The 23,755-nt window shown below is 45.5% G+C and overlaps 1 protein-coding gene across 1 annotated transcript in view; it reads left to right on the top strand.

The window, feature by feature from the left end:
- LOC101654738 (APAF1 interacting protein) overlaps positions 1-23,755 on the top strand; it is a 45,488-nt gene that overhangs the window by 20,742 nt on the left and 991 nt on the right. The window contains exons 2-5 of the mRNA XM_004708289.2: positions 9,013-9,113; positions 17,822-17,870; positions 19,162-19,279; positions 20,857-20,992. Coding sequence (XP_004708346.2) covers positions 9,013-9,113; positions 17,822-17,870; positions 19,162-19,279; positions 20,857-20,992 — 404 coding nt within the window. The remainder of the gene's footprint in view (positions 1-9,012; positions 9,114-17,821; positions 17,871-19,161; positions 19,280-20,856; positions 20,993-23,755) is intronic.

Consider the following 23,755-nt stretch of genomic DNA (forward strand, 5'->3'; position numbering starts at 1 on the left):
ATTGAGGCACAGAACAAGCAAGGCAGCGCACACTGGTCCGATGATCAAAGAGCGAGAAACAAGAAAGGCGAGGCTCACCAAGCCATTTATCTCTCTGTCATCCTGGTACGAGTTTCTCTCTTAGTAAAGTCTGTTTTCCTATTTATAAAATGAAGACAACAGTATCCACTTAAAGTTGTAAGGATTTCATGAGCTATTATATATATAGTAAGGAGCCCTGGTGGTGTAGTGCTTATGCGTTGGGCTACAATTCGAAAGGTCGGCAGTTAGAAACCACCAGCAGGTCCAAGGGAGATTGACTGGGCTTTCTACTCCTGTAAACAGTTACGGTCTCAGAAACCCACAGGGGGCTCACTGTAAGTCAGCACTGACTCGATGGCAGTGAGTATATATGAAGCATTACTGTATATAAACTACTTATCAGTAAGCAGTATTAAAACACTATTAAATCCCAGCAGTCTCTGTTTGCCACCACTTGTCTGTCAGTTTGTTGTACTGTGGTGGCCTGGGTGTTACTGTGATGCTGGAAGCTATGCCAGTCCACGCAGTGTCGCTTGTGGTGGACAGGGCTCCAGACCATGAACAGAGTACAAAGAAGGGTTAGGCTGTCCGTTTCTTTGAGATCAGCCACTGAACCCTTAGGAAAAGCAGTGGAACGTTGTCAGATAAAGTGCCTGAGGAGGAGCCCTCAAGTTGGAAGGGCCTCCCAACGTGACTGGGGAGAGCTGCCCCCCAAAGCAGAGGTGACCTGACTGAGTGGACGGAGAGGGGTGTCCGGGAACCTCCCTCGCTGATGAATCATGACTCAAAATGGAAAAGAAGCACGGGCACATGGTCATGACTCAGAAGGACCTGACATGTGTGCAGCATGAATCTAGGAAGGTTGGAAATGACCAAAAATGAAATGGGACGTGTGAAGATTGGTAGTCGACAACACAGACCTGCGTACCGAGGGCTCTGAAGCGCTGGTTAAGCTGCATCAGGCTCTGAACAGGATTCCAAGTGAACAGGAATTCGTCAGAAAATAGAAAACACATTTCTACTATACCGAGGGTGAACATTTCATTTATTTATTTATTTTCCCCACCGTTTTATTGGCACATAATTTACTTATCAGACAATTGAACAATCATTCAGTCATATCAAGGGGAGTTGAACAATCAGCACATCTACCTTAGAGCCCCCACAGCTAAGGTTAAATCGCCTTTAAAATGAGTCGTGCAATCACAATCAGTTCTAGTGTTCCCTCACCCCTCCTGCCTTCAATATTTACTCCAGAAATCCCCCTTCCCTCCCTATCCCCTCCCCCGACTCCTGCATTCCCTATAAGACCTTGTATCTGTTATTATCCTTGTACATCCACTCCTCCTGTGCTTCACAGCTGGGCAACCCACAGAAAACAATGAAAACCAACTCGTGCTAAGGCAGGAAGGTGAGTGTGAACATTTTAACACATTATTCACCTTTTCAAGTATGGTACTTACATTCAGAAAATGGCATATGATTTCTGGAGCGTCTCTTCTCATGTTCAAGCTCACTTTAAATGACGGTCATTCGTTGTAGTTGCATGTGCACGTCGGACCTCCGTCTCCCAAGATGAAAAGCTAAGGCACGGCAGGAAGAAAGTGAATGATACGATTGTGATGTGCCATTATTACACTGAAGATGATGGCATCGCGGTGAAGTGAAATGTTTCTTCAAAAGGCACTGGATAAATGTATGAGCATGTAGTAATATGGGAGTTCAAATGGAAGAACTTGTCAAATCCTGCAAATAGAGAATCAAAGTTATTTTAGTTTCTCTAATATATGGATGAAAAGACATGACTAGAGCATTGAAGACATACTGGCACACCATATGTCTATAAATATGTTTATGCATTTTACTCTCCTCATGTTGTCAATGTCTGAGACTTCTTTTTACTCTAATGTAGTATATTCCTGTCGTTAGGTGCATTGAGCTGGCCCCGGCTCATAGTCACCCTGTATATAGCAGAGGGAACCCCTGCCGGGGTCTGCAGCATCCCCACATTGATATGTTTGAGACCACTGGTGCAGCCAGTGGGTCACTCCATCTCATTGAGGTTCTTCCTCCTCCCCCTTGACTCTATAAAGTGCGATGGATGTCCTTTTCCAGGGACTGGTCTCTCCTGATAATATGTCCAGAGTCCGTGAGATGAAACCTTGCCATCTTGCTTGTAAGAAACCTTCTGATTGCACTTCCTTCAGACTATAAAAGGAGCCCCAGTGGTGGCGTAGTGGTTATGCATTGGGCTGCTAGCTACAAGGTCAGCAGTTCAAAATCACTTCCTGCTTTCCACTCCCATGAAGAGTTACATGCCCAGAAACCCACAGAGGCAGTTCTGCCCTCTCCTATAGGGTCACTATGAGTCGGCATAGACTCCATAGCAGTGAGGTTGGTTTTGGTTAATATAGTATGACCTAATGGTGCCAAGGATTTCATCTTGCTTGGACCCACAATCAGTGTTCACGGAAGGAACAATTAAGAGATCCAATAATGCATTGCATTGAGTAAACCTGCTGGGAAAACAAAACAAAACAAACTCTTTAAAGTGCTTAAGAGAAAACATACCACTTTGAAGAGTAAAGTGCATTTGGCCCAGGCCAGGGGACATTCAGTTGCCTCATATGCGTGTGAAAGTTCTTGTGGCAGGTGGATGATTTTATGTCAACTAGACACTCATGGATAGGCGTGGAGTCAAACCTGTCACATCGAGTGGGAGCTTGTTGACATCACCTTGGGGGTGGAGCCTTTTGTATAAGTGCGAGGGACTCTGGGAACTACTCTCTAGGACTTCACCTTCCTTCTTGCTGGGACTCTGCCACTGACCCTGAGATCTGTGGGCACCCTGCCGTGACCTTGGGTCTGTGCAACTTTGCACGCACTGGCCCGTGATCTCCTGCTGCATGGTTCACCATTCTGTGTCACTGGGATGTGGTGATGTAAATCTGAAGAGGGACTTGTGGACTAGTCTCAGATTCGTGGACTTGAGTTGGACTGGACTGGGTTGTCTTCTATATATACTACACCATAGTTACTTCTTGATAGAAAGCTCTTTCTTGTACTTGGATGAGTGGCACTGGATTTGTTCCTCTAGACAACCCAGCCTAACCCAGTTGGGAAAGTGGAGGCGCAGTGAAAAAGAGGAAGGTGTGACAAGGTAGGTTGATACAGTAACTGCAACTATAGTCCAGCTTCTCCCATATTTCCTCCGCCTACAGACTGAACGATTGTAGTAAAAGAACACAACCCCGATTCCCACCTTTTCTGATTGTCAAGCACTCAGTAATCCCCCTTGTTCTGCCTGAGTGCCTCTTGGTCTCTGTCATACAGGCTCTGCATGAGCCCAATGAAGTGGTCTGGAATTCTCATGTTTTGCAATGTCATCTATCATTTGATATGACCCACACAGGCAAACGTGTTTGCATCGGGGTCAGTGAGAACCACGGTCCATCTAATTTTAGCAATGATATTTCTCATTTTACTCCTTAATCTGGCTTGGATTTCTGGCATTTCCTAATTGAGATGCTGCTGCAACAGTTTTTAATTATCCTCAGCAACATTGTCCTTGTGCATGCTATTAATGGGCATTCTTTAGAATGAACACAAATACAGATCTCTTCCAGTCAGTTGGCCAAGTAGCTGTCTTCCAAATTTCTTGGCATAGATGAGTGTGTGCTTCTAACTTGGCATGCATATTTTTAAATGTCTCAATTCCTGAAGTTTTATTTTGTTTGTCAGGAGGCTTGGTAGTCCGGTAGGTTATGCCCTGGAATGCAAACCACAGGCCAGCAGTTCAAAACTACCTGCTGCCAAAATGAGGCTTTCTCTTCCTGTCAAGAGTTACAGTCTCAAAGCCCTGCAGGGCAGTTCTCCCTGCCCTCCAGGGTCCCCGTCGGTCATTGACTGCATGGCAATGATTTGGTTTGGCCTTATTTCCCCCCATTGCTTTCCATGCAGCTTGCATTGCTTTTCAGGCTCGTGGGCTCTTGATCATATGTTGCTTCCTGAAAAAGTTGATTATCCAATTCTTTATGATGTAGTAACTGTATTCCTTCCATCTTCTTTTGATGCTTCTTGCATCATTCAACATTTTGTCCATAAAATCCATCAGTGTTGCCACGTGAAGACTGAACTATTTCTTCCGTTCTCTCAGCTTGAGAAATATCGAGGTGTTCTTCCCTCTTGGCTTTCTGACTCCAGGTCGCTGCACATTCCACAATAATACTTCGTATTCACCAGCCATTCTTAGAAATCTTGTATTTAGCGCTTTTACTTCCTCGTTTTCTGTAGTGGTTGGCTAAAAGGTGACGGGCAGAGAACGCCGTAGGACTGCTTCATCAGGAAAGCTGTTGCTTTTCTAATAAAGTGTTTGCGTTGCTGCTATAAGGTCTCAATGTTTCTATATAATTTATTTAACTCCCTTGTATTATTACCTTATTAGAAGAGAGCTGACCCTTTCCAAGATTTGTGGTAGTTGTAGTATTAAAACCATTATCCAGTCAAGTTGAAAATGTATTGAGCTACTGTATTAGATGTGGTTTTATTCTCCACTCCTGCTAAATATATTGCCATCTGACAGAGTCCTAGTAGAAAGTAGCATTCATTTTTGTTGTTGTTACTGTTAATTGCCAGAGATTCAGTGTTATCTGATCCAAATGAATAGAAATATTTTTAGGTTTGGTAAACGATTTTCTTGAAATTATTGCTATTTTCATGGAGCGTAATGAAAGGTGTTCTCCAACACATACTGTAGGCCCACCACACAGCCGATAGAGTACGGGGGATTGAGTCAGGAAAAAGGTCCAAGCAACTTATCCATATAGCCATTAACAGATGACAGGGACCTTAGTGAATGTTGTTGTGTGCTGTGCAGTTCATTCTGACTCCAGGTCCATACAGAACCGATAAGAATGGCCCCAGAGGGCTGCCCAGGCTGCAATCTATCTGGGAGAGGTGCTAATTGAAAGATTGGTGGCTAGAACCCCCCAGCTGCACTGAGTGAGAACCACATGACGTCTGTAACGATGACAGCGTTGGAAACCCGCTGTGCCCCACAGGGTCACCGTGCCCCAGAACCGACTCCGCTGTAGCACGTTTTGTTCTTCGCTTTTCATCTCTACGTGCACAGATGGCCGTGCTGAGGAGGGGCTGGTGGGTTTGAACTGCGGACCTTTCAGTTTGGAGCTCAATGTTTAAGCGTTGTGCCACCAAGAGTATTTACCATTGTGATTATGTGAATTATGTTTTAAAAATTTATCATCTTGTTAAATAGGAACACGTAGAGTTGATAAAGCATGCAACACCAACTCACACGGGAGTGTTTGGAAATGAAAACTTTAAAAAAATCATCATTGAAAATCGCATGCTTCATTCATCTCTATGGTTGTTCAAGTGCACATGAGCCTTCTCAACCACATGTCTGTGGAGCCTCCTTGCTCCATAATTCTAACCACATAAAAACCAAATGGCAAACTGTAGGCATCTGGGTATCAGATTTGTCCTGTACTTGCTAAATCTCTTCCCCTCTCGCTGTAGTGGCTGGTGTGTAAACTGAATGAGAGCTGCACTAACGGGACTGTCTTATAGAGGTACAGATGTTAGAGTCTCACAGACAGCATCGTATTTCAAAAGAACAAAGCCTTGAAAGGTTCTCTTGGACGATGAATGCGACACCGTTTCTGTTGAATATGCCGCTCCTGGCATAGAAACCCTGTGATATTTTTCCGACACAAAATGGGCATGCCCACTCAGCTCACTAATATAACACCTAGGATACTGATCTTTATGTGTTCCATTTCATTTTTAGCACCTTGCGATTTTCCTAGTTCATACATCTCAGATCTATGCTTCATGGATGTTTCTAACGGTTTCATCTCATTCTGAGTCTGTCATCTCAGTAAACAAAGGTTTCGAAAGCCTCGCTCCTCCTCTGCGCCCTTAAGGTTGACTTCGCTTTCAGGAGGCACCTCTTTCCCAGCTGTGCTTGGAACGCCTTCAACCGAGGGCTCATCTTTCTGGAATGCTCTGCTGCGCTTCAGGAGGTTCATGAGGTTCTCAGGGGTGAAACCCTGAGGAGTGAGCAGCCTGTTCCCTCTTTCTGGCCTGTTCTTAAGTCTGGAAGCTCAGCTGACACCTGGTCACCCTGCGGGCCCCTACTGGTATTTTAATATCACTCGTATGGCTTCCAGTACCTTGGCACCTGGGAGCCCCCACACTATGACCCACTGACAGACAAGTGATGGTACCGTTTCCACGTGTCCCCTGAAAGAGAAGCTTTGCGTAGGATGGCAGTGACTATTTGCTGAGGTTGTTGGAATAATTGAGAAAGGCATAATGAGAGTGGCTACAAATTTGAATAATGTAAATTATGTCATGGAATTGTACATGTAGAATTTATTGAAATGGTATAACTCTTATTGTGTATATTATCACCAAAAAATATATAATTTTTTTAAAAAACTGAAGCTCAAGGTAATCGAGTTTTCAGATACCCTAAGGGAAATTATCTCCCTCCAGGCAACGTCATTCGCATTTCTTTTATGGCCCTTGTGAAACCTTATATTCTTTGCTTGCCAGCTCAGCAATTTATTTGGAAATGCTTTTGTAAAGTAATATATTCCACGTTTTAGTTGTTTGCACAAGAAGAGTGGTACATCATACTGCCAACCATGGCCCTTGCATTTCTTCTTTATTGTGATTGTTTTCAGAATTTCAGCTTTAGAAACACAGGGAGATATACAGGGTTTTGTTTTTCCTAAAGAAGCCATTATCAGACACATGTAGCAAGAAATCTCCCTGCTTACCTCACGGCCCTCCTCCTCCACAGACATACCAGCATAGAACTGGGTCTGGCACGTATTCAGTGTGATTGTTTCCAGGAGTGTTTTTGGTCTTTTTTGAGTTAGTTGCTAGATTTTATTTTCCATATTGCTTTTATAATAAGAGAAAACAATAAAATTCTTCTGGATAAAAATATATTTGAGTTAGCCACACCCAGTATAAACATAGCTATCATAATATATAGGAGCCATGGTGGCGTCGTTGTATTAGTCTTGGTCCTTTAGAGAAACAAATCCACAGAAATTCATGTATAAGAGAGAGTTTTATATAAAGGATACATGCACATCAAGAAAACATCCCAACCCAGTGCTGCCCAAGCCCACCAGTACAACATTAACCCATGTGTCCGACACCAATCCCCAACGTCCTCCTCCATCTCATAAACACACCCAATGACGCCGACTGCAGGAGGAAAGCCAAATCGGTGAACGTGTAAGCATCTCAGCGCTGGCAGGGGTCTCCACACAGCTGCTCCAGCACCCAGAGCTACATCAGGGTAGGTCCACGTGGCTTCTCCTTGGGGATGCCTTGCAGGAAGTGAGCCTTGCCAGCTGAAGCAGGGAACTGGCTAAGGCAGCTACACGCTGGTCCGACCATCAGAAAGCAAGAGACCCGAGAACTAGAAAGGCGAGGCTCATCGAGCCATTTATCCCTCCGCCTTTCAATTAGTTAGCCTCACATCTGTTTATCAGCCAGGTTGGCACAATAAACTAACTACCTCAGTTGTGGTTACGCACTGGGCTGCAAACCACAAGGTGAGCAGGTCAAAGCCCCCAGCCACTCCAAGGGAAAAAGATGGGGCTTTCTTTTCCCAGAAAGAGTTATGGTTTCAGACATGCACAGAGGCACTTCTGCCCTGACCTAGAGAGTCGCTACGAGTTGGTATCAACTGAATGGCAGTGTGTTTTGGCTGCTTGGTCTTATCCTAATTTATCTCTTGCATCTGGTGATTTGATGTTTGGGGTAAGGAACGTTTCTGCACAAGCTGAAGCCAGTCCCACTCCGGAGTAGATCTGACTCTCTTTCACCTTGTAACAGGCACTGGTCGCCCTGGGTGGACAGGACAGCTGCGGGCTTGGTGTTGGTCCTTTACACCGAAGCCCCCAGGGGTATCTGCTGGGTTCTGCTGAACTACTAGAGGATGGCCCTGCAGGAAGTAGTCTTGGGCTTCTACAAGCATAAAATATGCGAATCGTAATTCTTTTCTTCCACTGTAGTTCTTTCAGTGTGGCAGATTCTCTTAAAGTTCTTTAAATTGGCCTCTCCGGGCTGGCCCCGGCCCCCCTGGGTTCCCATAGCCCAACCCAGTCCAGCCTGGTTCCTGGGAGTTTGTGTATGAAGAGAGGCATCGTTTGACAAGTGCCGCTCACGGGGTCCTGGTGATGGGCGCCCAAAGCTCAGATAGGTGATCTGGACAGAAAGAAAGAAATACCTGGTTCCTTCTGATCTCACACTTGGCCCGTTCTACTTCTTGATCTGGAAGTGACTTCCTCTCCGAGCTGAAGATGCCTTGCTTCCCTTTGTCACCAGTGCCATTCCGCCCACCAGTGCTCTGTGGCTCAGCTGTACCAGGAGCACCATGGAGAAGGCTTCTTTCTCTACATTGCCTGTGGTGACAAAAGTGTCTATGGACCGTGAAGCTGCTGCCCTGGAGCTGGGGGTGTTCCATCGTACAAAGAGAAAAATGTGCCCCCCTTGCTTCACCCATCCCTCCTTCAGGCTCAAACGCCACCTCCCTTCTTCAGGACCTGCACTACTTAGCGTCTGCCGTTTTCTCCCCAGCCCTTCCTAGCCGAGCGGAATGGCGGAAGTGGCCCCCAGCGCCTCCCTTTGTTCCTCTGCACCTTTCTCTGCTGCCTCTCCCCCTGCACTTCAGACTTCTTGGTTGTCATCCCTTTCTAACTGCCCAAGGGGCTCAGAACCCCAACAATGGCTTTCACTGCCTTCTCTTTAGGGGGTAGATGGAGGGGACTAAACTGTGGGGGGGACTAAACTTCTGTGAGGGAGATAGGCACATCAAGGAAGAGAAAACCGACCAACTGACCTGGAGGGTGGGGGTGGGGGAAGGAATTGGCCTCTTATTAGAGAGATCAGAACAGTCACTTGATCAAATAACGCTTATTTTTAAAATATTATCTCTTATTTAAGGACAAGGAACATCCAAGACACCTGATCCCGGAGCTTTGCAAACAGTTCTACCATTTGGGCTGGGTCACTGGAACCGGAGGCGGCATTAGCCTGAAGCATGGGTAAGTTTCCAGCTGACTTCATGCCCTGGAATTCTCCAGAAGAGGGGGCTGTAGGGAGGGGGCTCCTTCTGTGAGGAGCTTTCAATAAGTGTGGGGAAAATGGAGATAGATTATAGAATTTCTCCACCAATTTTTAAAAATCCTTCGTATTTTGCCCCTCTAACAGCTGGCAATCCATTTTATATAGTTGTTTTTAGGAGGATGCATAATTGCTGATATAGTAATTCCCCAAGGACATAAGGACCACTAACCATCTCTAATGAGAATAATTCAGTTCTCAGTCGTAGGAGTAAAAACCGTTAAATACCATGCTGCTAAGTACCTCGCAGTCTGGAATTATAAAAGGATTCCCCACTAGGTAGACACAATTTGTTCTAAGGTCCAGATACATCTTTTAAAGTTAAATAAATTTACTCTATTTGTCAAACTTCGATATAGATTGTTATTGTTAATTGCCGCTGAGCCAGTTCCAACAGCTGGCAGCCCCATGTGTCCAGCACAGAACTGCTCCCGAGGGCTCTTCCTTTGGGAAGTACATCTCCAGGCCTGTCTTTCCAGGAGCCCCCGGCTGGGCTCAAACCACCAACCTCTCGGCTGATAGTTGAGTGCTTCCACTATTTGCTCCACCCAGGGACTCCTAAATATAGATTACTAACCATTACAGTTTCTAAATATTACATATTTTATTGAGTTCAAAGAAAGGCAATACGCCTTTCTAAGTACATGTGCCAGTTTTAATGGATAAAGCAGCTGTTGTGCTATAGTTCTCTGAGGACAAAGCTAGAGGTAATGGTTTTAAATCATCGCAGGAGTGACTAGCACTAAAGTGTTCGTTAGATTTTAATCAGTGTCTGTCTTCCAAAAGGATGAAGAGCATAAGCAACTTGCCGACAACAAGAACACTAATCAAGGGGGTGGAATCTCATTCTTCCAGGGGGTTCTGGAAGAGGATGAACCTTCCTCCTCCTGGAGTATTTTAGGAATAGCATTGTCTGGAGGCCCAGCATTAAACCGAGTAACTGCTGATGTATTTCTTTAATCCTGACTTACTTTCTTTCACAACATGGGGTTACTAAAATATTTATATGCTGTTGGCATATTTATGGCAATGCCTGCCCCAAGGAGGCTGGGCATGCGTGGTAAGGAAGAGAATGTGTGATCCGAACATTTTGAACAAAAGGATTGGATGGCCTGCCTCTAGCTGGGGTCGTTCTCAGTTCATCTCCCTCAAATGGCCTAGTAATTCAGGGCATATTAATTGAACAGTGGGGAGTGGCAAGCAGGGCCTTAGTCAACAACGCGCACAGTTACAGATGGAGAGATGCACACAGAGGTCGGGGAAGCTCAGGTTCGCATGCTTCCTCCATGACTCCATCCCGGCCACTTTCATCACCATCACCTAGCGCCAAAGGGCCCATTCAGCATCGTGCAGGCTTTTGCATCTTTTTGCCAAACCCGTCTGATTAAGATATCTGCTGCAGCGACAGCTACCGCTACGCTTTCACTTAACTGTTTAGAAGCTGAGTCCCAAACCGTCTAAGTGATCTGATGTCTTGGATTTCTATTAAATCCTGTCTTAGACGCTACCTGTAAGTTACTAAGGAGCCCAGGGGATATAACAGGTATACACGGGGCTATGAGATCAGCAGTTTAAATCGCACCCTCCCCCTCGCCACTCCACCGGAAAAAGCGGAGACTTTCTGCCCCCAGGAAGGTGGATTGGATCCCTGTGAGTCAAAATCGACTCCGTGACTGTGGGGGTTTGGGTGTGGTATTAGTGAACTACTTTTATTTATTTACTTATTTATTAAATAGTGGGTTAATATACAGAATAGAGCTTTCTATGAAACTGATCTAGAATAAAGCCGTTTTTAACTGACTCTTGAAAAAAATAAAACTAGCAGAATGAAAATTAGGGGATTGAAGATAAGGATCATTGAAAATCTCAAGAGAGAATGTTTTTGATGAAAACCATAAAGGGTTATGTTCTTCTTAGCAGAATTTCATTAATCCGTGCACCGTGATTGTGTGTGTCTCTCGTGAACCACTCACTGGAGCATCTTTTTCTATTAAATAGCTTTTATAGTATTCAAAACAATTTATAGGAAGATTGCCTCCTATGCGCAAAATGCTTTTTCTTTAGTCTCCGGATGGTGGAGGAGCGCCTTCTGGAGGTCACTGGTGGAAAGAGCCAGTTCTATGGTACTGCTACTGTAATCTTTCTAACTCTGAGTTTTTACAGAGTGAAAGGGGTAATGTTCTGGGGTAACAGGTTGCGTTTTTCTCCAAATATTTAAGTAACTTAATAAGTCACATGACTAATATCAGGAATTCTTTCTCTTTTGTTTGTGGAGGGTTTTATTATTATTATTACGAATCATTTTATTGGGGGGCTCTTACAGATCTTATAAAAACCCATAATTTAATTGTATTAAGAACACTTGTACATAAGTTGCCATCATCATTTTCAAAACATTTTCTTTCTACTTGAGCGCTTGGTATCAGCTCCTCTTTTTTCCCCTCCCTCCCCCACCCTCCCACCTTCATGAATCCTTGATCAGTTATATATTATTGTCATTTCATATCTTACACTGTCCATTGTCTCCCTTCACCCACATTTCTATTATTCATCTCCCTTAGAGTGGGGGTGAGGGGGTTATCTATCCAACCTTGTGCTCAGTTCCCCCTTTCCCCTCCTCCCCCAACCCTTTCTGTGGAAGTTTTGTTTTCTTTGTCTGGTGCTTAGAATGAGAACATTTGGAACAAAGGGCAACCCCAGGAGCTTTTACTTGCAGAATACTACTGGCCATGCTCTACTGGGGCATTGTACCAAACAATGTTAATAAAAGACAGCTGACAGCATGCCACCCACTGCCGCAAGTTGATTCGGACTCATGGCTACCCTATACAGTCTCCCCAACTTCCTCCCATGGAGCAGCTGCTGGGTTTGGCCTTGAGGTTGGCAGTCCGCGGTTTACCCCACAGTGCTGCCATGCACACGCAAGAGCCAGATGAGAAGGAGGAAATGGACAACCAAGAAAGTGACAGCAGTCACGGGGATTCCAGCACAGTCCAGGGGATTCCAGAATACTCAGCAACCATTGTGTTGAGGTTGGGTGGCCACCATTCAAAGTCAGCATTTTCTATTTGCCTAGTTCTTATTTTTACATTTCAGTGTGATGTGTGAGAGACACTAATCCTGCTGCGTTATTAAAATAATCATTAATCAGCCTATGTGGTAGACACGACATTGAGTCTTCAAAAGATTGGTTTGATTTGTTGGAGCCAGAAAGTACATAAAAGTAGGTACAAGTCATGAGCTCAGGTCTTGTTCCTGCATACCACACTGTGAAAGAGCAAGGAATGTTAAGACATAAACGGCCAATCTTAAAACCCTGCGATTCAGGTTGCTTTTCATTTGTGCTTCTAGTACAAAGAAAATACACCACCTTAGTTTGGGGCATTTTTCCATCCTAAAATTAAAGCTCTGTCATCCTTACAATTTTGTCCTGATACCTCTTTATTTGTAGATTTAAATATATTTTTCTAAAATCCATTTCATCACTCTTTTAGTGACCCAAGTTTATCAATTTCTACATGGATTTTCATTTCACAAGGCCAGTATTAAAAATAGACGTAGTGAAAAAAATAAAAGTAGATTTAGCGTACCAAATCGTTTAAATAAACAGAATAAATACCCTGGGTTTCCCCACTTTATAGATGGAGTTTCTTTACCAGGAAACTGGTTGTGCTTTATTTGGATCTGTTTCCAGAGCTGCATAGATTGCTCACCACGTAGACAAGACCTAGTCGTCCACTTACTCCATCCTAACTTTACTGCCCAAAGACGAAGGATTTGGAACCTGGTCTTTGTAAGGGACTCCTTTTTGTTATTCTTTTTTTAAAAAAATTTATTCCGTTTTTGGTAAAAATTTTCACAACAAAGTCGGTTCTCGAAAACAAAAAAAACTAAGTTGGTTCTCATGTAATAATTTCTATACCTATTATTTAAGGAACCACAATTCTATACCTATTGTTCAAGGAAGTCTGGTGGGGTAGTGGGTCACGTGTAAACAGGAAAGTCAACAGTTTGAACGGACCCTTCGCTCCTCAGGAACAGGGTGAAGCTGTCTGCTCCTGTAAAGATTCACAGCCGTGGGAACCCAGGGCCCGTTCTACCCTGCCCTCTAGGCCACTGAGAGCCGGACCGCCGGGAAAGCACGGAGTGTGGGTGGGGTGCACACCTGTGGCTCGTTCAGTGGCAGGCCTTCCCTGCTTCCCAGTGTACTTGCACGCTCTTCCTTTCCCTTCCAGCTGTTCTGTTCCCTCTAACCCGGCATGCCCGTGCCTCCTTACTTTCCCGTCTTTGGTCTGAGCAAATGTTTCCATTTGGTTTTATTTCTTGTTGTTATTAGGTGCAATCGAGTCAGATCCGACCCACAGTGACCCCGTGCGTATCAGAACAAAACACTGCCAGGCCTGCACCATCCTCAGAATTGTTCCTACACCTGAGCCCATTGTTGAAGCCACTGTGTCCATCTATCTCCTTAAGGGCCTTCCCCGGTTTTTGTTGCCCCTTCGCATTACCCAGCATGATGCCCTTCTCCAGGGACTGGTCTCCCCTGACAACATGTGCAAAGCATGTAAGATGAAGTCTTGTCACCCTTGCCTCTAAGCATGGCCAAAGTGCACCTTAAAGGCAAGGGCGGTTTCATTTAGATGATTATTTAGAGAAGAACAGTGCTCACTCAACCAAACCCACATTGTCCAATTGCTTCCAACTCACAGCAACCTATAGGCCAGAGTAGAACAGCCTGTAGAATCGGCAAGGCGGTGAATCTTTAGGGAAGCAGACTCCTGTGTTGTTCTCCAGCAGAACGGTTGGTGGGTTCGAACCATCAAGCTTTTGATTAATAGCCTAACACCTAAACCTCTGTATCACCAGGGAGTCTCACAGTACTCCCAGGTGATATTATTTTTATTTTATGAACCAGTCTGTCATTTGGCTGAAATGTAACCTCCAGGAGTGGTTGGAGTTCTAGGTTTAAAGTATATCCCCAGTTTTTATCTGTCTTACACTGTTATTGCTGTTAGCCTTTCTAAATATTTTGCTATATATGAAATCCAGGATAGACAAACCTATAGGGACAATAACTGGATTGATAATGGTGCCTTTGGGGTATGGCAAGGGAGGCTGGGGGTTGGAGGGATGAGGAGCTAATAACGATGAACACAAGAAAAGGAAAGTGTTCTCAAATGGATTGTGGTGACGATTGTACAGCTCTTCTTGATGTGATTGAACTACTGGAGTGTATGATATGTGAATCATATGCCAAGAAAATGCTTCAAAAATGATAAGGAGTCATCCAAGGCATTCGTCTTAGTGGGCCTCTCGTGTTGACTGGCCCAGTAAGTCTGGCCTGCCAAGGACTCTTTTTTAAAAACGCTGTGCACTCCCTCCCCATCCCCATTGATTCCAGGGGACTGGCCCACCCTGTGGTATTCTGTATAACACCACTCTAAAACAGTAACTCCCTCATGGAAGCAAAGACTGGAATCCAACTTACTCTGCTCCACATATCACTCATACCGGCAGGACTTGAAGGAGCCCTGCTGGCATAGTGGTTATGCACTGGGCTGCGGTCCTCAAGGTCAGCAGTTTGAAACCACCAGCTGCTCCTCGGGAGAAAGACAAGACTTTGTACCCTCGTGAGGAGTTAGAGTCTTGAAAACTCACGGGGGCAGTTCTCCCCTGTCCTCTAGGGTCCCTATGCGTTGTCAGCAACTCGATAGCAGGGAGGAGTTTGGCATCTGAAGGCCTTCTGGTGGTGCAGTGGGAATAGCACGGGGCTCCTATGGGAACGGTCAGAGTTGAAACCCATCAGCCACTCTGGGGAGAAAAAAGAGGCAGTCTGCTTCCATAAGGATTTACTCCGTCCTGTAGGACCACTGAGCACAAGAACCATCTCCAGGCAGTGGGATATCAGGCATTTATTTTGTAGACCTAAATTTACCCAAGGAACATTAAAGGAACCTTCATATCACGCTTCATTTGTCTGACTTCTAAGTCTCTGGGTTCATTGGTGATCCCGACTGACAGCTCTGTTCCACAACTACAGACCACCCCCCTCACTTTGGCCGTCAGCTGTGTAGTGTGTTCGGTACCCCGGGTCTGTGACGGGTCAGAAGCAAATGCTGGGGTTTCCTTGATTTGTAGATGGGTGAGAGTTCCTGCCTACGGCATCCACTGAACCCTTTGGGGAGCTAAAGGACGTGTGTTGAAACTGGAGAGAATTTAGGAGGAAATTTTGCAATTAATTTCCAAGTCAACTTTGTGAACACCTAGCAGCCCTGGTGGCAGAGTGGTCGCTCCTCGGGCTGCTAACCACAAGGTCAGCGGTTTGAACCCCAGGCACTCCACAGGAAGAAGGCAGGGCTCTCTGCTCCCACAAAGAGCCACAGGCTCAAACCCCCATGGGCCAGCGCTACCCCGTCCTGGAGGGTTGCTGTGAATTGGCACGAACTCAATGGCGGTGAGTTTGGTTTGGGTTTGGAAGTAAATGGTAGAACATAGCACCCCTGTGCGTACCACATTTTTCAGTAGAGACCTCCGCATGTGGTCATTCCTTTAACATTTTCTCATCATTTTAGCTTTCTGACAAGTATGTTTCTAAGATGCTTTTCAGATAGGCAGCATACTGTGTGCCACCCAAAAGCAGCCCAACAATAGTGCTGTATGGTGACACACTCTCCACTAGGGGTCTCTGAACTTCATGTTTTAGGATAGAAGATGTTGGTTTTGTGCATCTTTTTAATTGTGAACTGGGTGATGGTTTAGAGAGTAAATCCGTTTTCCATTCAACATGACATACGCACTTTGTCTCTGGCCATCGATGGAAATCCCCACAATGTCACACCACTCATCTCACTTGCCCCTGTGCTTCCCACGGCCGGTCTTTCTCCCTTCCTAACCCTTCTCCCATCTCAGCATTGTCCTTGGGCAAATGCTGCCCTTGCTGTTATGTGAGGGAATGCGTGGCTCCCTGGTCTTATTGTCACTTTAGAGACCCGTGTATCCTTAGAGACCCGTGTATCCTTTGGCGGAAAATCGAACTACGTGGTGAGTTCAGGTCCCAGTCTGAAGGGTGACGTAAGGCCATTGTCTCAGATGTTCTGTCAGCCTCTGCCCGTCCAGTGAGTCTCGTCCTATTTGTCGTTTTGAGTTCTGTTCTGCATTTCGCTCCCACTCCATCTCGGGACTTCTAATGCGATCGCTTGCAGGCTATTGGTAGTAGGAGTAAGCTGGGCACCATCTCGTTCAGTCAGTTGGTTTTAAACCCAGGCCTGAATGGTCAGTCTTTGGGACTGATTTTTCCCTGTGTTTTTTATTTTCATCATTCTTTTCTCCTCCAGCTGGGGAGAGATCCATATTTGCCCCTCAGGTGGCTGCTCACGAGCTTTTAAGAGCCCCGTTGCTGCTCCCTAAAGTCAGTTGTAGAGCCTTGTCTTTGTGGACTTCACTGAGCCCATTGAGCTGTGGCCCAAGGGTAGCAACTCCTTCCCTCCAAGGGCTTGGTTGTGGCTAAGAAGGCTTCCTGGCTTTGCCCCGTATAAATACAAGCATTGTAAGCAACAAAGGTAAACCAGAAGTCTGCTCTTCGGAATTTTACAAATATAAAAGCTCTTCTGTGGAACATATTCAATGATTAGATTTTAGGATTACATATGCATATGTGTGTGTGTATATATATATGAAGGGGCTTGTAAAAGTTTGTAGAAAGATGGAATTAAATGAAAAAGGGAATATTTCCAGGAACTTTTTGGAGTGTGTGTGTGTGTGTGTGTGTGTGTGTGTGTGTGTTTTGCTTCAGTGTCCATGAATGGCACAAATGGTCAAGCTGTTGGCTGCTAACTGCGAGGTCAGCGGTTCATGGCCACCCAGCGTTGCCTCAGAAGAGAGCCTGCCTGATCTGCTGGTGATCACAGTGTTGAAAGCCCTGCAGCAGGTGCACGGTTCCTCCCTGCAGCACATGGGGTGCTGTGACTTGAGGCCTGACTCAACAGCAGCTAACGATACCCCCACAAAACCCCAAACTCACTGCCATCAAGTCAATACCGATTCGTAGTGATTCTATAGGGCAGGGTAGAACTGCCCCTGTTTGGTTCAGGAGTAGAAAGTCCTCTCTTTCGCCAGAAGAGCAGCTGGTGGTTTCAAACTGCCAACCCTTTGGATCACAGCCCAACCCTTAACCACTATGCCACCAGGGCTCCTTCCGCTAACCATAACCACCACCTAACCGGCTGTGTCAGTGGGTGTTGCACTGCCAAAGTGGAGGGAAACACGCAGCGGGGCTTCCACGGAATGACAGGCCAGGGAGTTTTCCCACAACGTTTTGAAGCCCCCTCCTATTTATAGCTCGCATCTTGATATTATTATCTTGATATTATTTTTCATAGTAGGAAACATCATATACTGACTGTCGATGAATATTGAAACCCGGTGTGACCAGCATGCCAGATGCACCTGAGTACTCTGGCATTCTTTCTAGGCCGCCTAAGTCGTTCACTCAGCCGCGCAGCTGCTTGTCGGACTTGATTATAGAGAGCACCAGCGATGGAACTGCAAGGAGAGACCGTGCTGTGTGAAAGAAGAAACAGAGAGCATTTCGACTGAAATAAATGCCAGTTTCTTTGTTTTCTGTCCCCAGAAATGAAATCTACATCGCCCCTTCAGGAGTGCAAAAGGAACGAATTCAGGTATTTCCCGCGTGAAGGGGTTCTGCTTCCACCCAAATGCCACTTCTTCTTAATTAAGCCCTGCGTTGTGTAATGGAATTGATTTTAAAATCTAATGAAAAGAAAATGCTGGTTTTGATGGATGGTTATAGTGTGGTAATTTTAAATAGCTCGCAGATGAGCACTTATTGAGTAACTATTACTTTTATTTGTTTATTTATTTAAGCGATACCTATTCTTGATACACCCAGAATCTATTGTGCAATCGCTTGGTGCCTGCAGAGGGCGAGAAAGAATAGCTCATTCTGACTGTGTAAGAGTTACGTGACTAACTGCAGCATTGTAGCTCCGGCTAGTGGGGTAGTCAGACTGCCGATCTCATATGGGCTGAAGGCTAAGGAGCATCTATCTCCTTACCATTCCAACTTGTGACTGACACATTTAATTATCGCAAAGCTGATTTCATTTCAAGGTTACGAAACTTTATGCCCAAGTTCTGAGTAGACTGGTTAGAAAAATAAACATTCAGTGCTTGTATCTAAAGCAAGAAAAACTGCTTCATTAATGAAACATTTCTATTGCTCTCCGAAGTAACTCCTGGCAACGTAAGTTAAAACTTAATAATGCACATGCATCAGCAAGAAACAGTTATGTGGATCTGCATAACACCTCAGAACTTTCAGAATAATATGCCTTCTTGAGGTGAATCTTTCTGAGTACCAGTGACGTTTAAATTCCTCAAGGCCTAAGAAAAATTTGCTCTCTGATTTTCCATTAATGTTATGAAGTGTGAAGAAGTCATTTAAATGAACTTCCTGGGAATCCCAGTGTCTTCACATGCTCTGTCTGAAATAATGTCACAAAATCAGAGCTCTGAGTTAATTAGCTAAATGGACCAACCGCCACCATCGTGTTGCATGTTGATTTTCTAGGAATGAAACATTTATTTCCATTAATGAAACACAAATTTTAAAGAAAGGATATTTCTTAGCTCTTGATATTATTTTTCATAGTAGGAAACATTGTTAACACTTCTTTCTCAGAATGGTTATGATGTTTTGAGAGAGAAATATAATAACTGTATATGAGTATTTAAAGTGAGATAAATGCATATGCCTGTAGTTAGCATTCTATAGGTAGGGATGCCTGTACCATATAGCACATTAAGGTGCATGAAAAATGCACATGTGTGGAGTTGCATGGTTTGCAAAACTGTAATGCCCATGTTACTTGCATCAAAATGGTATATACAAGAAAGGAGGCCTTTCTGATGATATTTGGCTTCTCATTCCTTTTCTCCCTCTGTAAATAGCCTGAAGACCTGTTTGTTTGTGACATAAATGAACAGGACATACGTGGGCCTCCGCCACATAAGCAGCTCAGCAAAAGCCAGTGTACCCCCCTGTTCATGAACGCTTACACAATGAGAGGTATGCAGACAACATGTTCAACATAAAGAGTGCTGGCTAAATAGGCTCCTCTAAATAATGGTAATTATGATTTTAGCGCACATGTATTGAAGGTGTACTATATGCAAAAACTTTAAATGTGTTAACTCATTCCGTTTTCGCACCAATCCTAGACTTTGGTCCATTATCAGTCCCTCTTACAAAGGAGGGAACAGGGCTCTGGAAAGTCCAATCACTTTCCCACGTGGAACAGCTGGTGAATACTGGAGCCAGCATTCCAACCCAGGGCAGACTGACTCCACTCTTACCTGCACTGTCACATTGACTGATGATCAGACCACACCTCCTGTTAAAGGGACACACGTATGGCAACGTATGATAGAGACAAGTCCAATTACAAGCAAGGGATGATTATAGCCTGTTCTTCTCTTCAACCAGAATAGTCCTCAATTTTTAAAAAAGTTACTGTTCAACTAGGAGTCTTATCTTAATTCCCAGAAGTTGTGGTAAAGGTCTGGTCTGAAACGTTTAAGCCTGGAGGATGATGTGAAAATAGAACATAGGAAACACTGGCTCAACCATGACAGTAAACAAAGTCTTTGGGACTTTTTAAAATATAACAATGGAATGAAATGAATATGAAGTCAGATATGGTGGTGTAACGGTTACACGTTGGGCTGCCGACTGCGAAAAGACTAGCCGCTCTGAGGGGGAAAGACCAGGCTTTCTTCTCCTGTGAAGAGCTACTGCCTCAAAAGCCTGTCGGGACACTTCTACTCTGTCCTGCAGGGTCGCTGTCAGCGGGAACGGACTCAATGACAGAGTCTATCGCGCTGCGGTTTATTCCTACGCATTACCAGCTAGCACTAGAAGACTGTAACTTTAGGGAAAGACCTTTTCCCAGGTTGAAGCTACATAAGTTCAGCAGTTGCTGAAGCAGGCCTAACTCAGTTTTACAGCCTGCAGTCAATCCACTCCATTGCCTTAAATCCCCATCATCCCTCCGTGCTTGCTCCCTGCAGCGTAACGGGTAAGAATAGAGGCTGCATTGTCAGGTGGACCTGGGCCCCAACTCCAGTTGTGCCACTACCCTCTGTGAACTCTGGGCAAGTTTTTACGCCCCAGGGAGAGAAAATGCTGACCTCTTGGGCGGTTGTGTTGAAGCCCATGAAGGCACAGAAAAACTCATTCCATTCATGGATTCATCTGCTTAAGGAAATCTCTTTTGAATGGGCGTAAGGTACTGTGCGTTGTCCTCGCCCTGGAGAAACCTGTCTCCCTTACCTCCCAGTTCCTTTGTTAGCGAGTCCCCCCTCCCCCCCTCTCTCAGTAGTCCTGCTGGTGCAGTGCTCGGTGTCCGAGATTCAGAGCCTGGGAAACCCCGTGAAGCAGTTCTGCTCTGCCCTGTGAATCTGTTCGCTGGCACGCAACAGTATCGCTCTGCCCCCTACCCTTCTCCCACCAACTTATGCCGTGCCAGAAGAAATATGTGTGTGTGTGTGTGTGTGTGTGTGTGTGTGTGTGTGTGTGTGTCTGCTTCATCTCAAAGGGACAAGGCCGTCTCCGTTGAAAATGTGGCTGTCTTCTTCCTCCCCCAGGAGCTGGCGCAGTGATCCACACCCACTCGAAAGCTGCTGTCCTGGCCACCCTCCTTTTTCCTGGACAAGAGTTCAAAATTACCCATCAGGAGATGATCAAAGGAATCAGGAAGGGTACCTCAGGAGGGTATTATAGGTATTCATTTCTTTATCTTTGCTTAAAGAATTTGCTAAAGTAGTTTCCCATTTGGGGATGAATGGGGTACTGGCCTCTTGATGGGTTTGACGTGATGGGGCAGGGCCTGCGTCAAAGAATGCCTCACTTCGCATAATGCTTCCAAATCCGCTCAGTGGTGTCCAATCCGATGGCCTCGCTCCCCCATGGACACGGTCAGCTGTCCACAACACGGGGAATGTGACATGTTTGTCCAAGGATAACAAACACACCAGGCCGGCATTTCTACACAGATGGAAAGACGGTGTTCCTTGACTGGCACAGCCAAAGAGCAAGGTCTCTGTGCCCTCGCTTTCCTGCATTCGCCCCGCCTACCAGTGAGCAAGCTCTGGGCTGCCAACTGCAGTTCCAACCCACCGAGCAACTCCGGGGGGAGAAAGGGCTGGCAGTCTGCCCCTGGAAGGACTGGTAGTCCAGAAACCTCTGCGGGCCGTTCTCCTCTGCCTCGTGGGGCCACTGAGCATCCAGATCAGCTCAGTGGTGCCGGGAAAAAGGACGCATTCTGACGACAGGTCGAGCTTCTGAAAGGTTCCCCTGTGGATGAGAGTTTCATCGTTACTTTGAGTTACGTAGCTCTCTGGAGTTTGACAGCTTTTCAGTGTTGGCATGTGGCATAGCTCGTCCAAAGCAATGTGACCTCCGCGATGAGTTCAAGTCCTTCGACCAGCCCACAGAGGTGCGGCCCATTACTCATCAATCTAGAAACCTGTGATGTGAAGAAACATGTCCGGAATACTCAGGCACAGACTAAGCATTGTGTTAGCCCTTATTCGCACACTTATTCCTGAGCCTTCACCTTCATGAATTGTCTAAAACCCAAAACCCCGAGCCCGCGGCGGTAGTCCCTTCTGTCTCACAGTGACCCCACGGGACAGAGTGGAACTGACCCATCGCGCGTCCAAGTGTGTGGTACTCGCCAGAAGCGGACCTGCAGGGCAGCTGGTGGGTCCGAATAGCTGACCTTTCCGATAACAGCCGCACCACCAGGACGCCTGTAATCTCCTAAGGGCCTGTGAACTTCTCCCTTCGCAGGCCTGGAGGACAAGGCTGCTAGCCTTGCTGTCCGTGTTCTAACAGCAACACCACACTGTTGGTGCATTTGTTGTGTGCTGATAAATTCATTGGATTGGATTGGATTGGATAACAGCTCCTATTTCCTCTGTGCCTAAAGCAGTCCTCCACCCTGTGGGACACCTGCTTCCACGAGTTAAATATTTAAATTGTGAGAAGGGTGGACACTCGATCGATATAGGCCCACATTGCCTGCTCCGTACGTATCTGAGTCTTGAGAGCAAGGCCGCCAGCGCACTGTCGGCGTCCCAAGGCCTTCGATGGCTTTGGTGAGGGAAGAAGAGCAGGCCAGACAGCCGAGGGTGGGCACCACACGCAGGGCCTCGGGAATTGTGGCGCATGAATGACACGGAGGAAGGGAAGGCCTTTGTGACATATCATGACGTCTATGCTCTACATATTATTTTGAATGTTTCAGAAATTAAAGAGTAAAACTAATAATAATAAGGTGCTCTTTGCATTTCCATTTGAACCTGGCTGGCAAGTGAGTAACAGCTAGCTCATTAGCACAGTGATGTTCAATCAAAAGTAAGCGAGAATCCTGAGAATTCCAGTACAATGAGGGCACTGATGAGCAGAGGAGGAGAGGAGATGAAACTGCAAGAGGTGGCGTTTGGAACTCCTATACTCTATGACCAAAAAAATCGAATAGTTGATTCTTAGCAGGAAGAAGTTAATATATTCGTATATAATTGTCTTCCTTATCGGAAGCAGAGGAGACCTGGTGGTGTAGTGGTTACACGTTGGGCTGCTAACCACAAGGGTCAGCAGTTTGAAATCACCAGCCTCGATGAGGTTTTCTATTCCCATAAAGAGCTGCGGTCCCACAAGCCCACAGGGGCATTCCAGCCCTGCCCCACGCGGTCGCTGTGAGTCAGAATCAAGGGGACGTGTGGTTGGTTTTAGTGGTGGAAGCAACAGGCCTCTAAATGGGATGAAAAGAACATGCTTAAGGGTCAAACGATTCTGTCCATATAACGTATCAGGATCAGCCTCCTCTATGTAAAGTGGAGGTATCAGATTGAGTTTGCTTCAGAACTTATTTTGCTATGGAATCATTTTCCATCTGTAGCTGCTTCTGGCTGTGTGGTGCAGGCGAGAGGAAAGCAGAAGTGTGCGCTGCTTCTGGTCAACCTCAGGGGACACTTCAGACCTGCAAGTGCTCTCTTTAGACAGCAAGGTACCTTTACATACAAAGAAGATCATTTCTGGATTTTGATTGGCTACGTAGTACTTACGCTATAAGATTCACTGGATCAGTAATTAAGTTCTTGCTGGAATCTTATTACATGAGTGAAAAGAAAAACAGCATTTTGGTTTTTTTTTTTAATCTTTTTTTTTTTAAGCATTTTACTTTAGCTACTTTCAGAAGGTTCTTGTTATTCCGTGCCACCCATCACACCTGTATTTTGTTGGTTTATCCATCTGAGACACATAGGACCTAATAGTTGGAATCAACTCAGTGGCAACAATATATATATAATGGATTTCTGCCATTCAGGATTAGTGGAGTGCCTGCCAAGTTCTGAAGGCATCTTTTGATAGAAATATGTATCCAAGATGCACAGAATAACTTGTCCCATCTTGTTCTTGGTTGGGAGGGGCTTCCAGATATGAAAGAGTTGGTGACTTGAGAGGAACCCTAGTGGTGCA

The sequence above is a fragment of the Echinops telfairi genome, unplaced genomic scaffold (assembly GCF_000313985.2).
Source record: "Echinops telfairi isolate 266 unplaced genomic scaffold, ASM31398v2 ScPeMD7_60;HRSCAF=208, whole genome shotgun sequence".
Lineage (NCBI taxonomy): Eukaryota > Metazoa > Chordata > Mammalia > Afrosoricida > Tenrecidae > Echinops > Echinops telfairi.